The 26,954-nt window shown below is 44.6% G+C and overlaps 1 protein-coding gene and 1 pseudogene across 3 annotated transcripts in view; both read left to right on the top strand.

Annotated features, from left to right (window-relative positions):
• Nucleotides 1-4,420: 4,420 nt before the first annotated feature.
• The window catches only part of POLR1B (RNA polymerase I subunit B), a 29,963-nt gene continuing 7,429 nt past the window's right edge, over nucleotides 4,421-26,954 (top strand). Inside the window, exons 1-12 of one of the 3 annotated variants that reach the window (XM_044261610.1) lie at nucleotides 4,421-4,661; nucleotides 9,118-9,285; nucleotides 9,532-9,678; nucleotides 11,205-11,337; nucleotides 12,643-12,779; nucleotides 13,653-13,876; nucleotides 14,863-15,034; nucleotides 17,876-18,047; nucleotides 19,237-19,518; nucleotides 20,403-20,536; nucleotides 25,489-25,659; nucleotides 26,705-26,861. In XM_044261610.1, the coding sequence (XP_044117545.1) occupies nucleotides 4,467-4,661; nucleotides 9,118-9,285; nucleotides 9,532-9,678; nucleotides 11,205-11,337; nucleotides 12,643-12,779; nucleotides 13,653-13,876; nucleotides 14,863-15,034; nucleotides 17,876-18,047; nucleotides 19,237-19,518; nucleotides 20,403-20,536; nucleotides 25,489-25,659; nucleotides 26,705-26,861 (2,092 nt within the window). In that variant the 5' untranslated portion in view covers nucleotides 4,421-4,466. Of the gene's footprint in view, nucleotides 4,662-5,181; nucleotides 5,269-5,786; nucleotides 5,874-9,117; nucleotides 9,286-9,531; nucleotides 9,679-11,204; nucleotides 11,338-12,642; nucleotides 12,780-13,652; nucleotides 13,877-14,862; nucleotides 15,035-17,875; nucleotides 18,048-19,236; nucleotides 19,519-20,402; nucleotides 20,537-25,488; nucleotides 25,660-26,704; nucleotides 26,862-26,954 lie in introns of those variants that run through there. The other 2 variants (XM_044261611.1, XM_044261612.1) reach the window with 2 other exon arrangements.
• On the top strand, nucleotides 5,539-6,836 carry LOC122915838 (annotated as a pseudogene).

Below are 26,954 nucleotides of genomic sequence, written 5' to 3'. Positions count from 1 at the left end.
TTTGTGCCCTTTGGTTCTATCATCTCATCATGGTGGTTGACTGTCCTAGGATATCACTGGTTATATGAATCCACAGTTCTGTTGCTCACGTAGGCAGACTTTTTCCAGAAAGGGTCAGAGTCGTAAATATTCTAGACTTTGCAAACCAAACAGGTTCTTTGTTGCATATTCTTCTTCTTTTTAACCAACTCTTAAAAACAAACAAACAAACTTGGTTGACAGGTGGTACAAACACAGGCCAGATGTGGCCATTGCTTGCTGACACAGCATGTTACCCAATACATAAGCCAACAGACTGTCCTTTGAAACTGTAATGTGCTCCTCCAAGGTGAAGCATTGAAATAATTTCTGCTGCCAAAATCCAGTCCATCTCTTCCCTACCTTGTGTGTTGTCTGAATCATGCTGCAGATGGTCAGGTGAGACCCATGGTTGCGAGAAAGCATTATGTGTGCTTCAGACATGGGAGGAGGTAGAGGGGCTTCATAAAATGACTCTACAATCAGCGGGAAGACCGTGACGTTCTAAGAGTTCACTAAGGCCACGTATAGGAATATCTGTAAGTGTCACCGCCTCAGGTATTTAGTGTCATTTATATAAATTGTAATTAACTTGTAACTTCCTGTGTGATGAGACTGGATGCTTTGGACTTCTTTCCCATGTATGGCCACTTTCACACCATAAACATCTTCTGGCACAAAGATTTGGGGCCTTCCACAAATGGAAACCCTGGCTTAAGCACTCCAGGCACGTCTCTGATTTGATAGGATACACACCTACCAGACTCAGTGTAGATTGCATGGGCAGGATGCAGGGACAAGCAGACAGGGACCCAAGCAGGAAACTACATAGGATCCTGAGAGTGGACAGGTTCAAAGCCTTTGGAGGACTTCTCTTCATGAGCTGGTCCTGCTTGCTGTCTGGGTCTGCTCCTTCTCCTTAAAGAACCTGAAGTTACCCATGGCCCCAGAGGTTCAGTGATAATTTAAAGATGTCTCCCCCAAAACATCCCTAAGGGCAAAGGGAAATGAGCTCCTGTCCCAGGGAATCCTTTGCATAGGTTGATTGCTGCAAACCAAGATTCCTTTTCAAAATTCACATGAGAGGACCAGTAAGAACAGCAGGGTAAAACCTCTGAAAATCCTCTCTCCTTGAAAGGGATGGGAACACTGGCAAAAACTGTCTAGAAATTAACCAAAGGCTTGCAACAATCCAGAAACATTTATTAAAGAAAAACCATTCTACCTTGATAAGAATAGCAAGTTTTGGAATGTTTTAATTCACTATACTTTTCATTCCCCTATTCTTAGCTCCATAGTAGCCTTGGAAATGAAAAGCCCCACGATCATGGTAAAACCCCGTAGTCTAGCAACAATTGGAGGATACAGAGGCATTGAAGCTCCTCCAAAAATTCCCATTGCCAGTGAATTGTCATTATTTGACCTGTCTGGCTGTTCATGTAGGTCCTCATCTCAGGGCTTTCTCGGCACTTCTCAAAGTGGGCCTGGTGTGAAAAACCTTTTCCCTACGTGAGTTTGTTAAAAATAATCAGCAGTTGTTTATCAGCTTCCTGGGATGGCTGTAAAAGTTGGAAGGAACAACAAGCTGACCAAAAAAACTCGGGAAAAGATGGGGAATGAGATAGCCATCAGAAGTTTTAAAGTTTCTAAAGAACAAAGAAGGCCACACACATGTATAGGGCTGTGTGCAGGCCGGGGGAGACCTGAATTCCCACAGCTTTTTTTTTTTTTTTTCTTTTTAAGTAGGAGCCCAGCACAGGGCTTGAACTCACAACCCTGAGATCAAGACCTGAACTAAGAACAAGAGTCAAATACTTAATAGACTGAGCCACCCCAGCACCCTGAATTCCCTCAGTTTTTACCTCTATATGACCAAGAGGATCTACACAAGCCTCCCTGGCATGCCCAAGGCGCATGCGCGGACACACACAAACACACACACACACACACACACACCCTTGGCAAAGACAGGGAGACTTACTGGTCCAAGTGTTTAAGGAAATCTGTTCCAGTCATTAGTTGACCACTAAGCTAAGAGCAGAGACTTCAGTGGCCACACACATCAAAGAATATAAACTTTACAGAATTATTTCAGGAAAGTCTAATCAATGACAACAATAAACCTTGGAGAGGATAGAGTATCTGGTTTCCAAAGTTGCCCCAACATAGTATTACATTTTTCCAGTTTTCAGCATAAATTATGGGACATGCAAAGAAAAAAGAAAGTATGGCCCTTGGAGGGAAAAGGAAATCAGAAGAAACCATCCCTGAGGAAGCCCAGGCATTGGTCTTATTGCACAAAAACTTTAATTCAGCTATTTAAATGTTTAAAGAACCTTTTAAAAGAATGATGAGAACGGTGTCACCAGAGAGAATATCATTAAAGAGATATAAATTGTTTATATAATTTATATATCTATGTCTATAAAAATAGAACCAAGTAAGAATTTTGGATTTTAAAAGTACCGTAATGCAAATGAAAAATTCAGTAGAGGGCATGTAGGTGGCTCAGTTAGTTAAGAGTCTGCCTTCGGCTCAGGTCATGATCCCAGAGTCCTGGGATTGAGCCCTGCAAGTTGTTGGGCTCTGTGCTTAGCCTAGAGCCTGCTTCTCCCTCTGCCACTCCCCGTACTTGTGCCATCTCTCTCTCTCTCTGTCAAAAAAGTAAAATATTTTGGCGGGGTGCCTGGGTGGCTCAGTGGGTTAAAGCCTCTGCCTTCGGCTTGGGTCATGATCCCAGGGTCATGATCCCAGGGTCCTGGGATCCAGCCCCGCATCAGGCTCTCTGCTCAGCAGGGAGCCTGCTTCTTCCTCTCTCTCTGCCTGCCTCTCTGCCTACTTGTGGTCTGTCAAATAAATTTTCAAAATCTTTTTAAAAAAAGGATTATAGGGGAATCCTATGAACAATTTTATGCCAACAAATTAGATAACCTGCCCCAAAAGGGCACATTCCTAGAACGACACGAAATTGATGAACCTGACTCAAGATACAGAAAATCTGAACAGACATAAAAAATGGATTGAAGTAAAGACCAAAAAATCTTTTCATAGGATAAAGTCCAGCATCTATAGCTTCACTGCTAAATTCTACCAAATGTTAAAAATGTAATGTAGCCAGACAATGCATTTTTCTTCAGCCATGAAAGAAAAGAAGTACTGAAACTTGCTGTAACATGGAGGAACCTTGAAAGCAGTGGAGAGATAGAGAGGATGATCCGTTCAGAACTTGTGCTCTGAAGAGGATTCTTCGTAGTTGAAGAGGGACAAGGAATCAGTGAGTTGTTTTTGTATTGTTCTGTTTAACAGCTTTTCCAGCAAATTTGTAAGCTGATGGAAATGGTTGCTCCAACAATAATCCCCTTATTCTCTTGCCTTCAAAGAGTTCCTGACTTGGGGGAGGGGGGACGAAGGAAGAGTTTTCCTTTGAAGGAGCAGAGACATGATAAAACAGGAGGAGGCAAAATGTAGGATGCAGGCGCGCCCATCTCTTTAGGTTTAACGGTGTCAGCATTGAATAGAAACAGAAGATAACTTTTAAAAGTGATACAGGAGTAAGAACTACCAGCTGACCTAGGTAGAGGTAAGACTGACAGAAGGGATAGATTCCCAAGGGGTAGGAGGACACTTTTAGGAGTGGTGGATTAATTCATTACCTTAATTATGGTGATGGCTCCACCGGTGTATACATGGATCAAAACCTATCCACGTGCACACTCTAAACGTGTGGTTTACTTCAAGCCAATTATGCCACAATACAGAATACAACTGTTAAATATACACCCAAAGGATGAAGTTGAAAAACATGTGCCGACATTCCTTGATAAACCCATATCCTGGGGGGAGAAGCGATTCATAGGACTCGCACAAACTCCAAGGATCTTAAGGCTGGAAGTCTCCTCCTCCTGAAGCCTCAGGAATCCGGTCTAGATGGGGGGAGGGGGGGGGCTAGCGAAGACAGACCACCTCTTCACCATCGCAGGCCAGCTTTCACGACTTAAGAGCTGGGTGGTGACAGCGGTCGGTCTGGTTCCCAACTTCTGCTTTTTTCCACAAGTCAGGGTCAGCATCAGGCATCAGCTTCGGAAAGTGATCATGGGAAACAGGAGGGGACGGAATCTCTGAAGACCACTCTCCTCCGGGCCTAATTCACTGCGCGAATAAACATTAAACTCGACGAACCCGGCGCAGAGCTGGCGTGAAGCGGTTCTCGGCCCTCCGTCGGCGGAGCGGGGAACAGGTGGGACCGCCGCGCTCTGGCTCCGTATAGTTCCAGACCGGCCCATTCACTCTGTGGTGTAGGTTTCAGGTCGACCCTGTAAAATCGAAGGGCCAAAGTCCGGCGGAACCGGAGGAACTACATTTCCCAGCAGGCCGTGGGCGCCGGGGTGCCTGCCCTTCTTCCCGGCGCGTGCAGAGCGGTCTCTGGCTGTGGGTGTGCTGGCGGACGCATGGATCCGGGCGGACGCATGGAACCAGCCGGCCGGTGGCAGAATCTGCCCAGCGGGCCTAGCCTAAAGCACTTAACTGACCCGTCTTATGGGATCCCGCGGGAGCAGCAAAAGCCAGCGTTGCAGGAACTGACGCGGGCGCATGTGGAGTCCTTCAACTACGCTGTGCGCGAGGGGCTCAGCCACGCGGTGCAGGTGAGCCCGGTGTCCTCGGCTCCTGTCCGCTCTGCGTTGCCTGGCGCCGCTTGCCCCTGTGCGTCCCGCGACGGGGCGAAGCTCGAGGCGGGCAGAGGAGAGGGGCCCCACGGGCCTGGAGGAGGGAGGCGGGTGGCTGGGTGCGTGTGTGGCTCTGGGGGAGTGGGAGATGAGGGGGGGGAGAGGGGAAGGGGAGTGGGACCTGGGTGGAGTGGGGCACTGGCCTCGGGTAGGGGTCCTAGATAGATGGCTTGGAGGTCCCGATATAATCCCAAATAGTTGTACCCCTCGATCGCGCCAGACCCCGCGCGGGGCCTGGCATTTGTAATCGACTTGACTAGGGGAATACTAGATGTGTTTGTCACTGCTGGATTTCTTTGTGACTGGAACCCGTAGTGTTTTGTGGGACAGGTCCAGCGTGCGGTGACAGCCATGCACAACGCTCGCGCTTTCATATCACTGGGAGTTTTCACTTCTCCGAGAAACTTCCCTGAAAAGGTTCTGAGCCCGTTCACCCAAAGATCGTACTGTGGGAGGTCGTCCTTCCACGGTTTTCTTCGCTCACAGCTTTAAAGGGAGAAACTGCTGGACATCTGTTCTGAATTAGGTGGGTGTTGAGGAAGATACAGATGAGGCGTAGAAACGAGATTGGGTAGCCCTAATACTTGCTCAGCGTTAAGTGATTGATCTAAAGGATAAGGTAGGAGAGTTCAAGTGAGGGTGGTGGTGGGAGGTCGAGTCTCCTTTAGTCAGCATAACTACTGTCTCCAGGTGCTACGCTCTGAGGGTCAGGAGGAGGCAGCCCTGTATGAAACACAGTTCTTCCTTTTGAGGCCTTGGTATCACGTGTTGCGAGTGGAATGGAGGAAAGGGACACATGGAAGCAGTCAGTGCCAGTACTCTGGAAAACTGCTCTGCCAAGCAGTATGGTAGGGTATTTGAGGAGCACATAGGAGGCAAGGCTAATCCAGGTGCTTGAGACAAGGCTGGGTCAGGAGAATTGAAGGGGGGAGGAGAGTGCGCTCCCTCCAGGGGAAGCGGAAGAGCACAACTCAGGAGACACTGCTGTGTGGGTTTATTGGGTAGGATTTGTGTCCTGAGAAGTAGGGGTAGTATATTTGCCAGTTTCTGATACTTGAACTCTCCAAATAACACATGAGCACTGAAGTTTCTTTGAAGATTAATTAATACTCCTTCACCTTTTGGCAACAGGTAAGGCTGATGAGAAATATTTGTGTCATATCTCTGAGAAAAACCATATCTAATTAAAGGTTAATGAGCATTGGGGTTTATTGAGACAGTGAAAAAAAGAGGCCAAGATTCAGATGATCGAGGAAGACTTGCTCTAAAATAAAAATGCACGTATACACAAGACTTTTTAGGAGGAGTCATAGATAGACTGGCGGTTCTTGAACTTTTTGGTCCCAGAACAACCTCCCCCTGAAAATTCTTGAGGGAGCGTTAAGAGCTTTTGTTTATCAGTATTTACTCTGTTAGAAATTGAGGTTGAGAAGTTTTTAGAACACTAATTCATTTAAAAGATAAACCAATTAGATATTAACATTTTTAATAAAAATATTTTGGTGAAGGATGAAGGTGGTGGTTGCCAGGGTGTAGGTCCTGGGAGTCTGATGGCTGCAAAGGGCAGCTGGGACCATGGTGCTGTTGGGTACACAGACAGCCTCCCACAGTACCAAGGACTTGCTCTTGGGGCTGTATCCCAGGAACCCTGTCCCAAGACCCCAGAAAAACCGGCCACTGCTGCCAAGAAGTATAGTATGGGGGTGGAAGACTACCAGCCATACTCAGATGACAGACAACATGGGGTGCAGCAACTACCAGAAGCTCCCTGACCACTCTTGGCAGGAGAGGGATCCATGGTATGACTGGGACCGCCCAGGCCTGAGGTTGAACTGGGATGAACAGATGTACTGGAACCTTGACATGTACTTCGGGAGCCTTGTGGACACATCTCCTTTGCCTGTTTCCTGAAATCTCATGTGTAAGCACCTCTTGGGCTTTGTGGCCTTCATGGTGTTCATGTTTCGGGGTAGGGAAACTTAGGCCACCTACCAGCCCATGGGGTCAAAGCGGTGTCCTTAAAATGATCTGTACCTGGAACAAGGCAGTGATCCCACTGAAAAGCCCAAGCTGGTGGTTCTTTATGAGATCTGAGGAGACTCCATCAGCTTTGTGGCCCCTAAGGGACTCCCCTATTTCTAAGATTTAACTTTAATGAAATCCCTGATAAAACTTAGTGCTATGGTTTAAAAAAATTTTTTTTCTAAAGCAGAAAAAATTAAAGGTTAATGATATTTTTGCACATTTTTAAAATGTCTGGCTTATTAGAAGACAGCTGGATTCCCATTTCTGCTTCTGTATTCAATGTCTTGCAATATGTTGTTTTAATTAAGAGTACATGTAGAAAATGTAGCCTGCCCAGATAATGATGCTGCACCATAGCTGGTACCGTGAGACTAGGAGAAAATGTTGTTGCAGAAAACACAGTAAAGTAAATGACTAACAGAATCCAGGGAAGAATAACCTTTGTCATATTTTTGTTTGTTTAGAGTTTCGCCCAATTTGGGGATGGCGGGGGATGGATTCCTTCATTCTCTAAGTCCAAATTAATACATCACAGTCATCTTTTCAGAATACAGTCGATTCTCATTTTTCAGGAATTCATATTTATTAATTGCCTACTCACTAAAATTTATTTGTAACCCCCAAGTCAATATTCACCATGTGCAGGGGCACCTGAGTGACTCAGTTTAGGTTAAGCCTCTGTCTTTGGCTCAGGTCATAATCTCAGGGTTCTGGGATGAAGCCCCACTTTGGGCTCTCAGCAGGGAGCCTGCTTCCCCCTCTCTGCCTACTTGGGATCTCTCTCTGTCAAATAAATAAATAAACTCTTAAAATATTCACCACATGCAGAGTGGTGAAAAATTTGAATTGCCCAGCAGCCATCATCCCAACTGAGGCCCAAGGAGGTCATGCTCCGCTTTCTTGTTTCAAGCTCTCGTACTATAAATAAGTATCCTTCTCGAAGTCTGTCCAGTTTTTCTCATTCTGTGCTTTTTATTGGTGATTTCACTGTTTAAGATGGTCCTCAAGCACAGTGCTATCTAATGTTCCAAGGGCAGAAAGGCTGTGACGTACCCCTTGGGAGAAAATCTGTGTTAGATAACCTTTGTTCAGTCATGAGTTAGTGCTGTTGGCTGTGGGTTCAGTGTTAATGAATCAACATATATATTGAATAAGGTATCCTTAAAACAAGGTTATCTATTGATCAGTTGACGAAATGTGGTCGGGGACCCACAGGAACCTAATTTTGTCTTTCCCTTCAGAACGGTGGTTCAGTATTCACTAATCCAGTGTTTGTCAACTTTATAGACCATAGCTATCTCAAGTAATGAGATCGTATTGAGATACAGATAGTGCAGCTATGGCTTGAAAAAGTGAATCTTCTCCCTTTTAAAAATTAATGCTTAATTTTAATCCTTAAACAGGACAGATTAAAATTTTGTTTTAGAATAAATTATTAAATTCTAAAGCAATGCCAGCTTTAGATAAAATTGTAAAATTTAGAAAAGGTCTTGGGGTTTTTCAGTGGCTCAGTGGGTTAAAGCCTCTGCCTTCAGCTCAGGTCATGGTCCTTGGGTCCTGGGCTCGAGCCCCACATCGGGCTCTCTGCTCGGCAGGAAGCCTGCTTCCTCCTCTCTCTCTCTCTCTCTGCCTACTTGTGATCTCTATCTGTCAAATAAATAAATAAAAATCTTTAAAAAAAAAAAAGAAAAGGTCAACTGAACTGACATGAGGAGGAGAATCTTTATTTTCTTGGCCCCACTTTTGGCATTCTTGTTCTAACGCTAAGGCTTGGGGTTTGTTCATAATTGATTGTAGGGGAGCTCAGTGATGCCCTTTCCTCAGAAGAGCAGAGCTTCCCCAGGGAGCAGTGCAGAGAAGCAGCTGTTGTGGCAGAGGAAGAACCATGGCCCCCACCTGTGGCTCTGGCTTCAGAACGAGGCCATCATGGAATGAAATGTACAGATATCAAAGAAGGGCATTAGAGTGTCCGGTCCTAAATCAGCGGTGTTTCCATATCCTTGCCTGTTAGGCACAGTCCCATTTGTGTGGCTACGTACTTAGCAGACACCAAGTATAACAGAGAAGGCAGACACTTGGTTCAGAGAACAGCTTTGTTCTGTACATAACTGTCCCTCGAGCCTGCTACGAATCTGACTTGTAGTAGACCGTCATGATCTGAAGTAGTACATCATCGTTTTAGGGACTTGGGGTGTGAGTACAGTGGATGTAGCTTTAACCCTCTTCCTAGATGGGTCACCTGCAGCATGGTAGGCATCAGTGCATGTAGAATGTGTGGGGTTTGGAAGAACCCTAGAGAAAGAGGGTCTTGGAGAAATGCAAGCAGTTAATAGCATGGATTATATTTCAGGCTATCCCTCCCTTTGAATTCGCTTTCAAAGATGAGCGCATCTCCCTTACCATTGTGGACGCTGTCATCAGCCCGCCCATGGTTCCGAAAGGGAACATCTGCAAAGAGCTCAACATTTATCCAGCCGAATGCCGGGGCCGGAGGAGCACCTACCGGGGCAAGCTGACGGTCAGTACAAGTGACAGCATGCGACCCTCACACGGTGCGTTTGTGAGACTACAGCTGGCGCCTCATAAAGCGTATACCAGAATTCTGCTTTCTTAGCACGGTCGTCCAAGAGATTCCATCTTCTAAATTGAAAGCATATGCTCATTTACTTTCCGGCCTTCCTCCTTACTCTCTTAAAATACTTGTTCTTGTAGATGCATGCAGTTTCTTTTTCTTAAGTATTTTTTTTCTCTCCTTTTCCTTTAGGCTGATATCAGCTGGGCAGTGAATGGAATCTCAAGAGGAATCATTAAACAGTTTCTTGGCTACGTTCCCATCATGGTGAAGTCTAAGCTTTGCAACTTACACGACCTTCCTCCCAAAGCCCTCATTGAGCACCATGAGGAAGCAGAGGTAACTGCGGGCGCCTGTATGCTGCAGGGCCGGGCGATGCTAGAGAAGGCCCGAGGTGGGGGCGAGAAGATCTGACACTCATCAGTGGGAGTCAGGTTTTCCTTTTCTGCTTCTGTTTCTGGTTAGGTTAAAGGGGGCTGGCTCCCTTGTGTGCATCTTGTGTTGGGCTCAGAATGAGGCTCAGAGACAGTGTATGAGAAGTGGCCGTACAGTTAGAGAACATTATTATTGTGGGGGAAGATTTCACAGGCTTTTCCCGAATTTTCCAGAGGATACACATTTAGAGATGTTCTGTTTTACCAGCAGTAAGACTGTGTGAGCATATTAAACGCTTCCCTTACCTTCCCTTTGGCGTCTCTTTCAGCCACGTTAGGTGGCTTTGCAGTATTGAGTTGGAGTGATCAGGAGCACAGACTCTGCCTGGGGTGGGGAGACTGTAACATGTAACGTGCCGGGATGAGCGTGATGGTGTCAGATCTGGGTTTGACATGCAGATGCTCCACTTAACCACTTATGTGGGTTTGGGCACATTCCATCTTTCTGAGCCTCCATTCCCTCTGCTGGGCAGAACAACTGTGCTCTCATTATTACGAGGATTAAATGGGATGGTAACATAGAACTCCTAGCATGCTTACACCTGCTTCAGAGTGGGGCTGCCACTGTAGTAGTTTTTGGGTTTTTTTGTTTTTTTTTTTTTACAGAAATGAGATACTAGAACTGTGAAAAAATAGTTTCCTCTTTAGCTAATCTGAATATCTGGTTTTCAGAGGGTTTTGTTTTGTTTTTTTTTTTAAGATTTTATTTATTTATTTAACAGACAGAGATCACAAGTAGGCAGAGAGGCAGGCAGAGAGAGAGAGGAGGAAGCAGGCTCCCTGCTGAGCAGAGAGCCCCACTCAGGGCTCCATCCCAGGACCCTGGGATCATGACCTGAGCCGAAGGCAGAGGCTTAACCCACTGAGCCACCCAGGCGCCCCATCCAGAGTTTTTGTACAAAGTTTTTTTTTAACTTATTTGGGAAACTTTATTTGCCTGGAAGCAGATGGCTATTGTTTTCATCTCTTTACAGTAAGGTTTTTTTGTTTTTGTTTTGTTTTTTAAATATCATATGAAGACAAATCATTTTAGGGGACAAAAGGGCAAGTTTGGTCGAGCCTGTCCAGTGGAAGAAAGTACCCTGATTTTCTTCCATACTTTTCTCCCAGGTCCCCAGAACCTTTTTAATGTACTTGAGAAGACTGTTGGTTCACACACTGACAGATTCCATACAGTTTCCAAGGGATCTGTAGACCCTTTCGCCTCCATGTGCACCTGGCACTATATCTGGCAGGTAGTTTCATGTTTATAACTAATGTATCTTATTTTTTTAAATTAACATAAAATGTATTATTTGCTTCAGGGGTACAGGTCTGTGAATCATCAGTTTTACACAACTCACAGCTCTCACTATAGTGCATACCCTTTCCCAGTGTCCATTACGATTAATGTATCTTTGTTTAACAAATTATAATTCATCTCTTCGGCAGGAAATGGGAGGCTATTTTATAATAAATGGCATTGAAAAAGTCATCCGAATGTTGATTATGCCTCGGAGGAATTTCCCCATTGCAATGATCAGACCAAAATGGAAAACCAGAGGGCCTGGCTATACTCAGTATGGTAAGTTGTAGTGACTTTTGGAATGTTCTTTTAGAAAAGTTTTGTTTTTCTGGGGCGCCTGGTTGGCTCAGTGGGTTGGGCCTCTGCCTTTGGCTCAGGTCATGATCTTGGGGTCCTGGGATCAAGCCCCACATCAGGCTCTCTGCTCGGCGGGGAGCCTGCTTCCTCCTCTACCTGCCTCTCTGCCTACTTGTGATCTCTCTCTCTGTTAAATAAATAAAATCTTAAAAAAAAAAAAAAAAAAGGAGAAGTTTTGTTTTTCTAGTATTCATTTCTGTGCTAAGAATTTATAGTGAAAAACCCTACTTTCTATTATGTGTCCCTTTTTTTCACATTGAAAGAGCACATGTATTTATGGTATTGCTTACAAAGATGGAGGTTGGCCTGACTTTACCAGAGGTTAGTATGGGTCTCAGAAGTCTCCTGGAGCAGGCTGCCATGGCATTCCTCTTGGGGTCCCTGGCAGACAGCCACCTGGACTCTGAGCACTCTCTGTGACCAGGCCTGGCTTCTAAGACAACATTTTACATTCTTGGGCAGCCCTGCAGTTAAATAATTGAGCTAAAAATCAGCCTCTAATGATAGCCCGACGTACTGGGTCTAGAATAACAGCAACTCTGCAAGTCACAATGTCTAGTCATTTATCCTTTTGCATCACTGATGCAGAGTGTCTCAGTGATCTTTGCTTAATGCAAACAAACTTAAAATCTAAAATTCTGCTTTTCTCCATTTGAACTCTTTGATCAAGCCATCATCTCTTGATTGGATTCCACAGGGTATGAGGGATATAAAGTGCTATGTGAGCAGGCTTCACAGGGTGCCAGTGATACAACGTGTTATAAGACACGGACCCTGCTCTGGAAGGAAACTTTGGAGTTGGATTAAATTTCTGTAGCTTCGGTTTTCATCCAGGGAGGTTTTGCACCCTAGTGGACATTCGGCAAAGTCTGGAGACGTTTTTGGTTGCCAGTCTTTGCTGACCTTCGTGATTTGGCTCTATTTTTAAGAGGGTAAATAGGGGCGCCTGGGTGGCTCAGTGGGTTAAGCCCCTGCCTTCGGCTCAGATCATGATCTCAGGGTCCTGGGATCGATCCCCGCATCGGGCTCTCTGCTCAGTGGGGAACCTGCTTCCCCTCCTCTCTCTGCCTGCTGCTCTGCCTACTTGTGGTCTCTTTCTCTCTGTCAAATAAATAAATAAAATCTTTAAAAAATTTTATTTAAGAGGGTAAACGTTATTCAGAAGAAAAAACGACAGAAGCAATTACGATATTACTGAGTTTTTGACTTCTTGCTTTGTTTCAATAGGAGTCTCAATGCACTGTGTGAGGGAGGAACATTCTGCAGTCAATATGAACCTTCACTACTTGGAAAATGGCACGGTTATGTTGAACTTTATTTATCGGAAAGAACTATTTTTTCTTCCTTTGGGATTTGCACTTAAGGTGTGACTTCATGAATATATTTCTTTTGCTATGAAGACCTTCACTGGGGGGTCACATTCTGTGCAGAATGGATGGATAGGGTCTCCTTAGCGGTATTCATGCTGTACCAGCTGTGCACTGCTCCATAACAAATTCTCCAAAATTTGGTGGCTTAAACCATCCATAAACATTTCCCTCTTACTATTTCTGTGGCCGGGAGCTTGGAAGTGGCTGGGACTGGGGGACACGTCTGCCTTGGGATGTCAGGAGGTTGCAGTGAGATGTAGGGACTGCGGTCATTTAAAAGGCTTGACCAGGGGCAAAGGGTCCACATCCAGGGAGGTCGCTCACAGCTGGCCCATCATTATGGGCTATTGGTGGGAGGTCCCAGTTCCTCCGCATGGGCTTTTGGACTGGCTGCTTGAGTTAGCAAGGCTGTACCTGCAGTCCCTTCTATGACCTGTCCTTGAGAGTCACACATCCACCTTTCCACTGTATTGTCTTGGTCACACGGGCCAGTGCTGACTTAGTTTGGGAGGAGGCTGCATAAAGCTGTGAATACCAGAAGGCGAGGCTCACTGGGGCCCTCTTGCCGTCTTATCATATAGCCTCTAATGAGAGCCCTACCTACCGTATCTAGAATAACAGCATCTCAGCAAGTCACAATGTCTAGGCATTTATTCTTTTGCGTCACTGATGCAGAATGTCTTAGCAATCTCTGTTTAACGCCGAAACAAACTTAAAATCTTATCTCGGAGAGTTCATTTCGATTCACCCATATTGGAGTGTTAATTTTTCTTGGATATTAGAAAAATAGAGAATTGTTACTAAACGGGTAAAATGGTTTAGTTATTATGAGTAATTCAAAAGAAAACCTTTTTTTTTTTTTTCTAGGCGCTTGTCAGCTTTTCCGATTATCAGATTTTTCAGGAGCTCATGAAAGGCAAAGAGGAGGACTCTTTCTTTAGGAACTCCGTTTCTCAGATGTTAAGGATCGTCATGGAAGAGGGTTGTTCCACACAAAAGCAGGTTCTTAACTATCTAGGTGAACGCTTCAGAGTCAAGCTCAGTCTTCCTGACTGGTGTCCAAATGAACAAGCTGCAGAGTTTCTGTTTAAGTATGTGTGGTTTTGCTTAAACTGCATTTTCTTTTTTCGTGGGGCGGAAGGTGTCAGTGTTGTAGTTGGTTGTAGTTAGTGCTGGTGCGTCATCTGGGACTCAGAGTGGACCTGTGGGTAGGATTCTGGTCTAAGGAAGTAGGGGCTAGCCCTGTGTTTCCATGGCCATCCTCACCTTTTCCTTTTATGGTAGTTTCATTTTATTTTATTGTACTTTTACACTTTTACTTTGAAACAACTTCGGACTTCTGGAATCGCTGCAAAAATAGTATGGTGGACACTTCCATTCGCTAGTCAGTATCATTTTGACTACATTTGCTTTCGTAATTTCTCTGCACGTGACAAACGTGTTTCTTTGTGCTTTGTGCAACATTTGAAAGTTGTAGGCAGGACGTCCCTTTGTTTCCCCAAGGCAGGGACTCTGGGTTCTGTGACCACTGTCTAGTTCTTAGCACCATCCAGTATGTAGCCACAGGACCCATCAGAAGCCCTTGAATGGCCAGTGCAACTGAGAAACTGAATTCTTAAGTTTATTTAATAATTTTAATTAATTTGGGGTATGGGGTCGGTCAGTGGGTTAAAGCCTCTACCTTCAGCTCAGGTCATGATCTCAGGGTCCTGGGATTGAGCCCCACATTGGGCTCTCTGCTCAGCAGGGAGTCTGCTTCACCCCCCCCTTCCTGCCTCTCTGCCTACTTGTGATCTCTGTCAAATAAATAAATAAAATCGTTTAAAAAATAATTTTAATTAATATAAATGTAAATGGCCACATAGTGGCCATTTACACACCGTGTTGTCCAGCACAGCTCTGGACCTTGTGACAATGTGCTGTCCTTTTGCTTATGTTGCCAGTGAAGATGAAAAGCAATTTTTTGAAAATGAGTAAGCTTTTCTAGGTAAAGAGGAATCAGGCCCCTTGGTCAGTAGATCATCAAGGACTAGTAGCAACAAAATGGTTTTTTAAGCTTTGCTTTCTCTTTTGACAGCCAGTGCATCTGTATCCACCTGAAATCCAATACGGAAAAGTTTTATATGCTTTGTCTCATGACCCGGAAGCTCTTTGCATTAGCCAAAGGAGAGTGCATGGAGGACAGTCCGGATAGTTTAGTGAATCAGGAAGTCCTGACGCCCGGTCAGCTCTTCCTCATGTTTCTGAAGGTAAGCGCCTGCTGCTCTCGCCCTGGCCAGCTGCCCTTCTCGTGGAATACTGTGGCAGTTTCCGGCAGTATTGTTTCCTGCATGGTTATGATTTGTAGTTTGGGTGTGTTACATAGTCCGCCTTTTCTTTTTGTGTGTTTGCTGAGCAGTAAGGGACTTGATCAAAGATCTTAGTTTATACCAAATTCAGAAATGTCCTTCATGGGGCGCCTGGGTGGCTCAGTGAGTTAGGCCTCTGCCTTCAGCTCAGGTCATGGTCTCAGGGTCCTGGGATCGAGTCTCCCATCGGGCTCTCTGCTTGGCAGGGAGCCTGCTTCCTTGCTCTCTCTCTGCCTTTTCTGCCTGCCTCTCTGCCTACTTGTGATCTCTCTCTCTCTGTGTCAAATAAATAGATAAAATCTTAAAAAAAAAAAAAAAGTCCTTCATGTTTCTTAGTGGCTAAGTGAAGACAATAGCAGATCTTGGTTGTAACATTAATGACCCCGAGTGACTGGCCTAACCATGTATCATTTCCTTTTGCACCATTTTTGTTATAAGCTTCTAAACCTCTGAATGTGGGACACAGTAAGAATCTTCAGGAAGGTACACGACAGTGACCTAATCTGAATCACAGCCTTGCATTGGCCATTTCACTGAGTGTTGCTGCAGAGATTGAAGTGTCTGTCATTTCTGTGCTTGGTTCTGAGGGCTAGGGCTTCTCAACCGTGAGGGAGCAAGAGCGAGTGCTGCCGGGCTGCCCTTGCTGAACTTGAGAACAGATCAGGTGGGCGCCGTGCCTCACCATCTGTGACGTCTCCCTTCCCTGCCCTTGGCACCGTCTGCTCAGCCTCATACGCCTCAACCTTTTAGCGGAAAGGCTGGTGAACCTCCCAGGAAGGCTCCCGAGAGGCCTCTCTGGCTTCTCTTGCTGGTGTGTGCAGCCTTTACATATAAGTCCCCAGTCAGCTGGGGACTCACACCCAGTCCCAAAAAGTGCGAGAACCTAAAAGAACGCAATTTGGCAGGAAAAACTGACCTGCAGTGCAGGGGGCTATTTATAATTCTTACTGATTCTACTTAGTGTGACAGTTTGTATGTTTCACTGTAGAACTGTGTTTGATTACAATTCAGTGCCTCAGTCTTTATCAGAGGTGTTAGGTTTGTGCGCCTGCTACCTTTCTAGAGTCTGGAAAAAAAAATTTTTTTTTTTTTTTTTTTTAAGATTTAATTTATTTGTTTGACAGAGATCGCAAGTGGGCAGAGAGGCAGGCACAGAGAGAGGGAAGCAGGCTCCCTGCTGAGCAGAGAGCCCAATGCAGGGCTTGATCCCAGGACCCTGAGATCATGACCTGAGCCGAAGGCAGAGGCGTAACCCACTGAGCCACCCAGGTGCCCTAGAGTCTGGAAAATTCTTAATACTGAAATATGTTTGGCCCAAGTGGTCTTGTGATGCACTGCTTCTTGAGGAAAAGTTTGTTGTGAGGCTTAAGTAAATATGCCAAGGGCCAGCATACAGTACGTGCCCAAGAAATGCTGCTTGCTCACTTAGCAAGTTAACGACAAAGTGACAGGAGGCAAACGTGTGACCAGGGAGCGAGGTTAGCTCCTCATTCCCCCAGTCTCCTCCTGTCTTGGGTTGCAGAGCTGCTCCCCATGTCTCTTGATCCTCGCTTGCGTGACTTTCTCTTCTCTTTTCTTTCTTTTCTATTTTCCATTGTGTTTCAGATTTCTGGGAGAAGAGTCAGTCTTTCCTACTAGTTTGTGAGCCATCTTGTATTTTGGGTGTCATTTGGAGACTTTGACCTCCTTTTAGTTGTTCTAATTGGTAGGACAACAGGCTGCTGCTTGGTCTTAAAGCTTTGTTTTTGTTGCCTGTTTCTCCCTGTAGAAGCTGTTCTGACTGCTTGATAAAAGCCCTTTTTTTGGTTGTTTAAATATTTTATTTACTTATTTGACAGAGACACAGCAAGAGAGGGAACACAAACAGTGGAGTGGGAGAGAAGAAGGAGGCTTCCTGCTGAGCAGGGAATCTGATGTGGGGTTTGATCCCAGGACCCTGGGATCATGACCTGAGCTGAAGGCAGACATTTAATGAGTCACCCAGGCGCCTCCGATAAGAGCATCTTTTTTTCTTTTTTTTAAAGGTTTTTTTTTTTTTTAACTTTATTTATTTGACTGAGCCACCTAGGCACCCCCGATAAGAGCATCTTAATGAAAACACTCTAACGCCAGAGCAAACCACTAGTATTGAGAGTGTTGACTGGCAGTTTTGCCCCACTCCAGGGGACATTTTACGGTGCCCAGAGACAGTTCTGGTTGTCACGGCTTGGGGGATGCTACAGGCCTCCAGTGGGTTAGGGCCAGGGACGCTGCTGGACATCCTACACGCATGCTGGGCCCCTCACCGTGAAGAACTATCCAGCCAAAATATCAGTAGTGCTGAGGTGGAGAAACTCTCATCTACAGGCGTTTATAGATTCTATCTTAATAATACCTGACCTGGGGTGCCTGGGTGGCTCAGCGGGTTAAGCCTCTGCCTTCAGCTCAGGTCATGGTCTCAGGGTCCTGGGATCGATCCCTGCATCGGGCTCTCTGCTCCTCAGAGAGCCTTCTTCCTCCTCTCTCTCTGCCTGCCTCTCTGCCTACTTGTGATTTCTCTCTCTCTGTAAAATAAATATATAAAATCTTTAAAAAAAAAAGAATACCTGACCTATAATAGTGCATGGTTTTCAGGTTTATAGGCCAGACATTTTCCATGTCAAATGTATAAATTAGTGGGCCTTTGTTGCAAACGTACAGATTACATGGGAGTAAATACAAAACGTGAATAATTTGAATGTAATGGCTTAAATTTTATTTCAGGAAAAAATGGAATCTTGGTTAGTATCTATTAAAATAGCTCTAGATAAGAGGGCTCAGAAGACGAATGTGTCCATAAACACTGAAAATTTGATGAAGATTTTTAATCTGGGAACAGACCTTACAAAGCCGTTTGAGTATCTTCTTGCTACTGGAAATCTGCGTTCTAAAACAGGTAAAACTAAACGGATTGGCTTTGTTTTAGTTGCACTGCGTTTGCTCAGTGTAGATTTATATATTGCTAAGAGAGGTTCTTTTTGAAAGTGATCTTGTCCCTTTCAGTAAAGACCGATTTCATGTTGTAAATATGACAAATGTGTTTCGGTCTGAAGGACTTGAGACAAGGCATCCATGGAGCTTAAATCTACTTCTCGCTATCACGTGCATCTCTGTGGCTCTTTCCAGAATACTAAAGACAGCGTAGATCTGTGAGGAGCAGTCACCAGGACAGATAGTCTGGGAGGATTGTAGATGTGTTTCTGTCCCTAAACCAGGTGCTTTAGAAAGGCCTGGAAGACTTATGTGGTCATTGAGAACCCAGAAATATGCTGGTTTTGTTTTTTGTGGGTTTTTTTTTTTTTTCCAAACAGATGGTACTAATGCAGTTTTTTTTTTTTTTTGAAGATTTTATTTATTTATTTGACAGGCAGAGAGGCAGGCAGAGAGAAAGAGGGAAGCAGGGTCCCCGCTGAGCAGAGAGCCTGATGTGGGGCTCAATCCCAGGACCCTGAGATCATGACCTGAGCCGAAGGCAGAGGCTTTAACTGGCTGAGCCACCCAGGCACCCCCAGTGCAGATTGTTCTTAAGGATAACAACTTCTTACACATTCTCCCTGCCTCAATGATGGGTCCCATTTAGTTACTTGCTGTTTCATATTCATTTAACATTTCCCCCTAAGGAGGTAGTCATAGAGGAGAGAGAGAACCAGGAGACTGCTATAATTTGGAAGTCTGGGGGGTTTTACTGCCTTTTTTTGTAAACTCTTCCCACTCAGGAGAGCTAATAAACTTTCTAATAACTCACTGTGTAATTTATAGCGTGCCCTGAGGTGCTTGTCCTCAGAGCCTCAAATCAAAAGAGACTTGTGTTTTTATTTTAATTTTAATTTAATTTAATTTTTTTTTTTAGGTTTTTTTTTGTTTATTTGACAGACAGAGATCACAAGTAGGCAGAGAGAGAGGAAGGGAAGCAGGAAGCAGGCTCCCCACTGAGCAGAGAGCCTGATGTGGGGTTCGATCCCAGGACTCTGGGATCATGATCTGAGCTGAAGGGAGAGGCTTTTTAACCCACTGAGCCACCCAGGTGCCCCGAGACTTGTGTTTTTAAGTTGAGCCTGTTTCTGAATGATTTTTGTTTTATGAAGGTCTTGGCTTCCTGCAAGATTCTGGCCTTTGTGTTGTGGCTGATAAGCTGAACTTCGTACGCTATCTCTCCCATTTCCGCTGTGTGCACAGAGGGGCCGATTTTGCCAAGATGAGGACCACCACGGTACGAAGGCTTCTGCCGGAGTCCTGGGGCTTCCTGTGTCCTGTGCACACCCCAGACGGGGAGCCCTGCGGCCTCATGAACCACTTGACTGCTGTGTGCGAGGTCGTTACACAGTTTGCGTACACGGCATCTGTTCCCGCTCTGCTGTGCAGCTTGGGTATGTGGGGTGTGGCCAGAAGCCGTCTTGTTTGGGTATGTGGGTTTTAACAAGTGAAAACTATTAAGGTTTGCTTCTTTGGAGGCTGAGCAGAGAATTCCTGTAAGAATTGTTTGTTCTTCTATGCTGGAGTTGGTCTGATCTCTTGGCTCTTCTGTAGGACAGGTACATTTTTTTTGTTTTAAATGAGTGAAGGAGGAATTAAATATGGTTTCGTTCACACACACACACACACACACACACATATACACACACCCCTCCCCAATCCCCAACCAAAAAAGAGATGTCAAAGCATTTGAAATAAAGCAGCATTCAGCACTGAATATCAGAAATAACGTTTTGGGTCACTCTCTGTGCATCTGATGGCTTGACCGCTACATCTCGAAGTATGGAACCCTGTCATTTTTCAGGAAGACAGTTGAAAAGGAGTAATCTACTCTGTACCATCAGAGACATAGTCTTTTTTCCTGGGGATCTTCTGGCTGCTCTCTCTGCTTTGGCTGAATGTCCTGGAACGCCCACAAAGCAAATACATTTTAACAAGTAGGCAAATTCACAAGTGTGGAATCCACAAATAATGAGGGTCACGTGTAGTTAGGCTTTGGGGGAAAAGTTCATCTGTTTCCATGGTTCAGATCAAAATATAGAAGGTATACATACACCCTTGTCCCCCAGCTGCTCTCCCCCCCAGACAGAGTCACTAGCTGCTCATGTGTCCTTGCTGCAGTGACTTAGAAACACTAAAGCAATAAAAAAATGTGGTTTAGAGACAAGAAAACTAGCTGTCTAAAATGACGAAGCGGTTGCTGAGCCCATCTGGAGGGACTTCTGGCTGTAGGGAAAAAGCATTCCAATGTGAGCTTTCTGTGTGTTTTTTTCACCAGGGGTCACTCCAGTTGACGGAACTCCACACCGACCGTACAGCGAGTGCTACCCTGTCCTGCTGGATGGCGTCATGCTCGGCTGGGTGGATAAGGAACTCGCTCCTAGCATTGCAGATTCCCTCCGACATTATAAGGTGATCTTGCCTCTTGGTGAATTATTCTATGTCTTGATCTTCATTGTCAGTCTTTTTCTCATTGTTGAGGTAGCCGCAGGACTGTCTGGGGTGGTCAGAGGGTCTGGAGATCAGAAGCTAATTCCTAAAATGCCTGGGTGGCTCAGTGGGTTAAGCCTTTGCCTTAGGCTCCAGTCATGGTCATGATTTCAGGGTCCTGGGATTGAGTCCCGCATCGGGCTCTCTGCTCGGCGGGGAGCCTGCTTCCCCTCTCTTTCTGCCTACTTGTCATCTCTCTCTCTCTGTGTCAAACAAATAAATAAAAATCTTTAAAAAAAAAAAAAATGATACAAAGGTGCCCGTACATCCCTGTAGTCACAGAGTCTTGTCTTGTGCTGGCCTCGTAGGTTGGGGTCAGTGACAGATACTTCGACCTGAAAGCATTTTTTTTTGGTAGTTTCCTTAAGGCCCTACTCTAACAAATTTTAACTTTTTTTGTTTTGTAAATACTAATGGCCTATAGGGGGCCTCAAAATAGCTTCTTTGTATTTCAAGTAATATTAAAGATAGGCAAGATACAAGTCATGTCCTGTTGGCTTCTGGATCTTGAAAGTATATTTTTAAAAAATCAAATAGAATGACATCTTTTAACTAACTTACTTGGAATGTTCCTAACGAGAGTGTCGTTACGAGATGACGAGCATTGAAGAATTGTTCTTTGGCAACAGGATGGGTTGTAGTTCGTGCTCTGGTCTATTTGGTTTAGTTTTGGTTTTTTAGTTTTTAAAATTGTTTTACTTTGGTATAATTGTAAATGTAAAGATGTTTGAACAGCAGGAAGAGCTCCCATGTACCCATTCCCTGGTTCCACCAGTTGTTACGTTTTGTTCCACGTGGTATATCCATTTGTACGCTCTTTATAAACAGGTACATAGTTTTTTCTTCTGAACCATTCGAGGGTGGTAGACAGATAAGATGCCTTTTCCACAAAAATTGCAGAGCATTCTTTCTCAGAACAAGGAGTTTCTCTCCTTAGTAGTCATAGCACGCATTTTTTTTTTTTAAAGATTTTATTTATTTGACAGAGAGATCAAGGAGGCAGAGAGAGGCAGGCAGAGAGAGGGAAGCAGGCTCCGCACTGAGCAGAGAGCCCAATGTGGGCCTCCATCCCAGGACCCTGAGATCATGACCTGAGCCAAAGGCAGACACTAAGCCCACTGAGCCACCCAGGCGCCCCACTGTACACTTTTTAGCATCAGGGTAGTGGAATGTGCCCCTGAAACTCAGATGATACCAGTTGTCTCAGTCAGGTCCTTTATGGCATTGTCCTTTATGGCGGTGTTTTCGCCATCCTGGGCTGGGCCCTGGGCAGCATCGTGTATTACATATAGTTATCATGTTGCTTTCATCTCCTTTACTCTGGAACAGTCCCTCAGCCTTTCAGGTCTTAACTTTAAAAAAACAAAACAAAGGGACGCCTGGGTGGCTCAGTTGGTTAAGCAGCTGCCTTCGGCTCAGGTCATGATCCCAGCGTCCTGGGATCGAGTCCCACATCGGGCTCCTTGCTCGGCAGGGAGCCTGCTTCTCCCTCTGCCTCTGCCTGCCTCTCTGTCTGCCTGTGCTCACTCTCTCTCTGACAAATAAATAAAAAAATAAAAATAAACAAAACAAAACCTATAGGCCAGTTATTCGATATTCTTTAATTTATGTGGTCATGGAGCTTTCTGGTGATGTGATTCAGGATATGCTTTCAAGAGGCACATGAGGCTGGCCTGTCCCGAAGCTGGCTGTGTTAAATATGATCACTCTCAGGTTGTAGTCTCTAGGTTGACCCCCTGCACCGTTACCAGTTTCTGTGTAATTAGTAACTTGTGGAGAGAGATTTAGAAGCTAGATGAATGCCCTTGCCCTCATTAGAGTTTCCCCCACGAACTGGAGATTTCTTTGCAGAATTATTACTATTCTGGGGCATCTGGGTGGCTCAGTCAGTTAAGTGTCTGCCTTCGGCTTGGGTTATGATCCCTGGGTCCTGGGATCGAGCCCCACATCGGGCTCCCTGCTCTGCGGGGGACCTGCTTCTTCCTCTCCCTCTTCCCCTGCTTGTGTTCCCTCTCTTGCTGTCTCTCTGTCAAGTGAGTGAATAAAATCTTAAAAAAAAAAAAAAAAAAACGAAAAACTACTCTTCTATTGAGGATTCTTTGCTGAGTTTGTTACTACTGTGATGGCTGCCAAATGGTTTCCTAACTCTATTGTTCCTTCGGCATTTATGAGTTGCTGTTCTGTAAGTAGAGTTTTCCCTTCTCCATTTGTTTGTTTATTCGCATCAGCATTGATTTATAAGATGCTTGTTTCATTTCATGAGGATTCCATTGCTGCTGCTCATTTTGATGCTCAAACTGGATCTGTTTCCACCCTCTTCAGAAGTCCCTGTCCTTTGGTTTTGTTTATAAATTTACATAATAAAATTTACCATTATAACCATTTTAAGTTCTGTGCCATTAAGCACATTCATACTGTTGTGCAACCATCACCCTGTCCCATCTATGGAAGGTTTTTGTCATCCCAGACTGAAACCCTGCCCGTTCCACAGGAACTCCTCATTTCCCCCTTCCCTGATTCCTGGGACCGCTATTCCACTTTTCTTCGTGAACTTTGACTTTGCTAGGTACCTCATGTCAGTGGAATCATACAATATTTGTCCCTTCCTGTCCGGCTTATTGCACTCTGCATAATGTTTTCCAAGTTCATCCATGTCGTAGCATGGGTCAGAATCGCATTCCTATTTTATTTTATTTATTATTATTTTTTTAAAGTAGAAGCTTCTCTAAGCCTTTTCTTTTCTTTCTTTTTTTTTAAAAGATTGTATTTATTTATTTGATAGAGAAGACACAGTGAGAGAGGGAGCACAAGCAAGGGGAGTGGGAGAGGGAGAAGCAGGCTCCCCGATGAGCAGGGAGCCTGATGCGGGGCTTAATCCCAGGATCCTAGGATCTTGACCTGAGCCGAAGGCAGAAGCTTAATGACTGAGCCACCCAGGCACCCCCACATTCCTTTTTTAAACAAAAGAGTGTCCCGTTGTATATACCACATTTTGTTGAGCCATTCATTCATTGGTGGACGCTTGGGTTGCTTCCACCGTTTGGCTGTTGTGAATACGGCCGCTATGAACCCGGGTGTCCAAGTACCTTTTCAAATCCTTGCTTTTAGAACTTTTGGGTGTCTGCCTCCCATCGGAACCATTGGATCATACGGTAATTCCGTGCTTCGTTCTTGGGTCTGTTTGGGGACAAATCTGTAATATTTTCCCTTAGATGGGTACTGGGTGTATTATATTAATTTATTCCCTAATAATCATCATTCTCTAGTCATAGTGATGAATAATGAATCCTAAATTCCTGGAATAAATCTCACTTGGTCTTGGTGGATTTTTTTCTTCATTGACATGAGTATCTGCTTTATAAAAAGAATTAGAAAGTTTTCCTTTGGGGCATCTGGGTGGCTCAGTGGGTTAAAGCCTCTGCCTTCAGCTCAGGTCATGATCCCAGGATCCTGGGATCGAGCCCTGCATCGGGCTCTCTGCTCAGCAGGGAGCCTGCTTCCTCCTCTCTCTCTGCCTGCCTCTCTGCCTACTTGTGATCTCTGTCTGTCAAATGAATAAATAAGATCTTAAAAAAAAAAAAGAAAGAAAGAAAGTTTTCCTTTGTTTTCAGTGCCCTGGAACAGTTTGTGGAGCATTGGGTTATCTGGGTCTAAGTCTGCTAAAATTCCCCTCTGAAACCATCTGGCTAGTGCTTTCTTAGGGGGTAGTTTCTGGATACCTTTATTTCTAATATGGAAATTGATCACCTTTTAAAAGGTTTTCTACCTCTCTTGAGGTCTGTTTTGGTAAACTGCATTTTATCCATTTCATCTTGATTTCTTATAGGTATGCAGAGTATACCCATGATTTTAAAATTTAGTTTTAATGTTTTTTTTCCTGTTGTTATTTCCTACTCAGCACATTTGTGTGTTTGTGTCCCCTTTTCTTCTTTTTAGGTTAAGTGAGGGATATTTTTTTTTTTTCTTTTTAAGAACCAAGAATTTTGATTTGTTGTTTTGAATCTTTTTCATACTATACCTCATTAATTGTAGGTTCTATCTTTGTTAACTTGTAGGGAGTTTGTGTGTTTTTGTGTCTCTGTTGGCTTTTTTTTTTAGCTTTTGCATTAAGATTTTAATCCATCTATTTTTTTTGATGACTTAATTAGCTGTGACTGCTTTTAAGTTCTGATATATAGATTTCATTATTTTTTCACATTTCTGTAATGTAGGTTCATATTTACCCAGAGTTTTGTTATTTTTAAATTCCAGGTAGAAGGGCCTTTTCATTGAGTACAGTTTATAGGTTTTTGTTTTGTTTTGTTTTGTTTTAAAGATTTTATTTATTTGACAGAAAGATAAAGCGAGAGAGGGAACACAAGCAAGGGGAGTGGGAGAGGGAGAAGCAGGCTCCCCGCTGAGTAGGCAGCGTGATGCAGGGCTTGATCCCAGGACCCTGGGATCGTGACCTGAGCCGAAGGCGGAGGCCTAACAACTGAGCCACCCAGGCACCCTCAATTGAATAACAGGTTTAAAATAAAACCAGTAACGTACTATATTCTAGACATCAGAGGACAAACTTTTGCTTAGTGTGTTCATTCACACACACCTTCTTGGTTTACCTTTCCCTGAGTCTTCCCCATTACCAGTTTGTCACATAGTAGGGCTGTGCCCCCCCCAGAAAGTAGGGCTTTTGCCAGCTCTGGATACTGGGTGAGTGGCATTCTGGGCGGTGATGAGATTGGCAGGGCACTAGGAAGTTACTGGCATAACTAATTTCCTCATACTGCTTTTTATATCTGACCTCCTTCCCCATTCTGCCCACCTCCTGAGTGGCAGGACATAGATATAAAACACGTCGCTCCTTAATTGAACTTTCTTTTTGTTGAAAACAGGTGTTGAGAGAAAAAAGAATTCCTCCCTGGTTGGAAGTGGCCCTTATCCCCATGACAGGAAAACCGAGTCTGTACCCAGGATTGTTCCTGTTTACCACTCCTTGTAGACTGGTGCGTCCGGTGCAGAACTTGGAATTAGGCAAAGAAGAACTAATTGGAACTATGGAGCAGGTACGTAGAACATTGTGATTGGTACCTGTGTGTGCTCGTGTAGTGTACAACTTCAGGAAACGTAATAACGACTGTGGTGTTTTTTTGTTTTTTTTTTTAATTTTTTATGAAGATTTTATTTATTTATTTGAGAGACAGAACACAAGCATGGGGAGCAGCAGAGGGAGAGGGAGAAGCAGGCTTTCCACTGAGCAGGGAGCCCGATGTGGGGCTTCAATCTCAAGACCATGAGATCATGACCTGAGCCGAAGGCAGAGGCTTAAGCCACTGAGCCACCCAGGTGCCCCTAACCACTATTTTTTTTTAAAAGTGTTATCAGGGTGCTTGGGTGGCTCAGTCCCACTCTTGATTTTGGTTCAGGTCATGGGATCAACCCCTATGTCAGGCTTCCATGTTCAGTGGAAGTCAGCTTCAGATTCTTTCTCTCTCTCTCTCTCTCTCTGCCCCTCCCCCTGCTTGTGCGCTCTCTCTCTCTCTCTCTCAAAATAACAACAACAACAAAAAAAACCAAAACAACAAAAAAAAAAAAACCAACAAAAACAAAACTTTTTATAAAGTGTTGTCATTGTTTAGTAATGATTGGGCATTTGTAAGAAAATCAGAACTTACCTTCTGCCTCCTCTGTGACCTCTCATCGCGAGAGAGGATTAGTGGTCACATCACCTGCCTGCCCATCCTGCCCCGCTCCTTTGCACCTGGCTCTGCCTCAGGTGCTGAGGTGGGAACATTCCATCAGACTTACAGTATTTGCCTACATCTTCGCAGTTGCAAAACTGTGAGCTTTGTCCTGCTTCAAAGTATCTTTGTTCCCCTCCTTTCCAGTTGGACCAGGGCGGATTTAGAATGAAAAGCATCAGGCAAACAGTTTTTCTGACCCGAAGCTTTCCTCTGCTTCCCAGTGGATCCCATCAGTGTTCATGATGCTCAGTGGGGAAGGTTTTCGATTCCAGTCTTTGAGTCCCACACTCTGAGAGAGAGGGAGGGTTAATATGTTAGCAGTCAGGTGCTCTGTGCCTTGAACTTCCTTGTCCTTCCTCCTTTCCAGATCTTCATGAACATTGCCATCTTTGAGGATGAGGTTTTGGCGGGTGTTACCACTCACCAGGAGCTCTTCCCCCACAGCCTCCTGAGTGTGATCGCCAACTTCATCCCTTTCTCCGATCACAACCAGAGTCCCCGGAACATGTACCAGTGCCAGATGGGTAAGATGGAGTGGAGAGTGGTGGTATTCACAAAGAAAGGCGCTTGTAACTTTTTCATTGTGAAACAATTTCAAACTCAGAGAAGTGTTGCGA

The sequence above is a fragment of the Neovison vison genome, chromosome 8 (genome assembly GCF_020171115.1).
Source record: "Neovison vison isolate M4711 chromosome 8, ASM_NN_V1, whole genome shotgun sequence".
NCBI classification, from domain to species: Eukaryota; Metazoa; Chordata; class Mammalia; order Carnivora; family Mustelidae; genus Neogale; species Neogale vison.
This window is presented reverse-complemented; position numbering and strand designations above follow the sequence as displayed.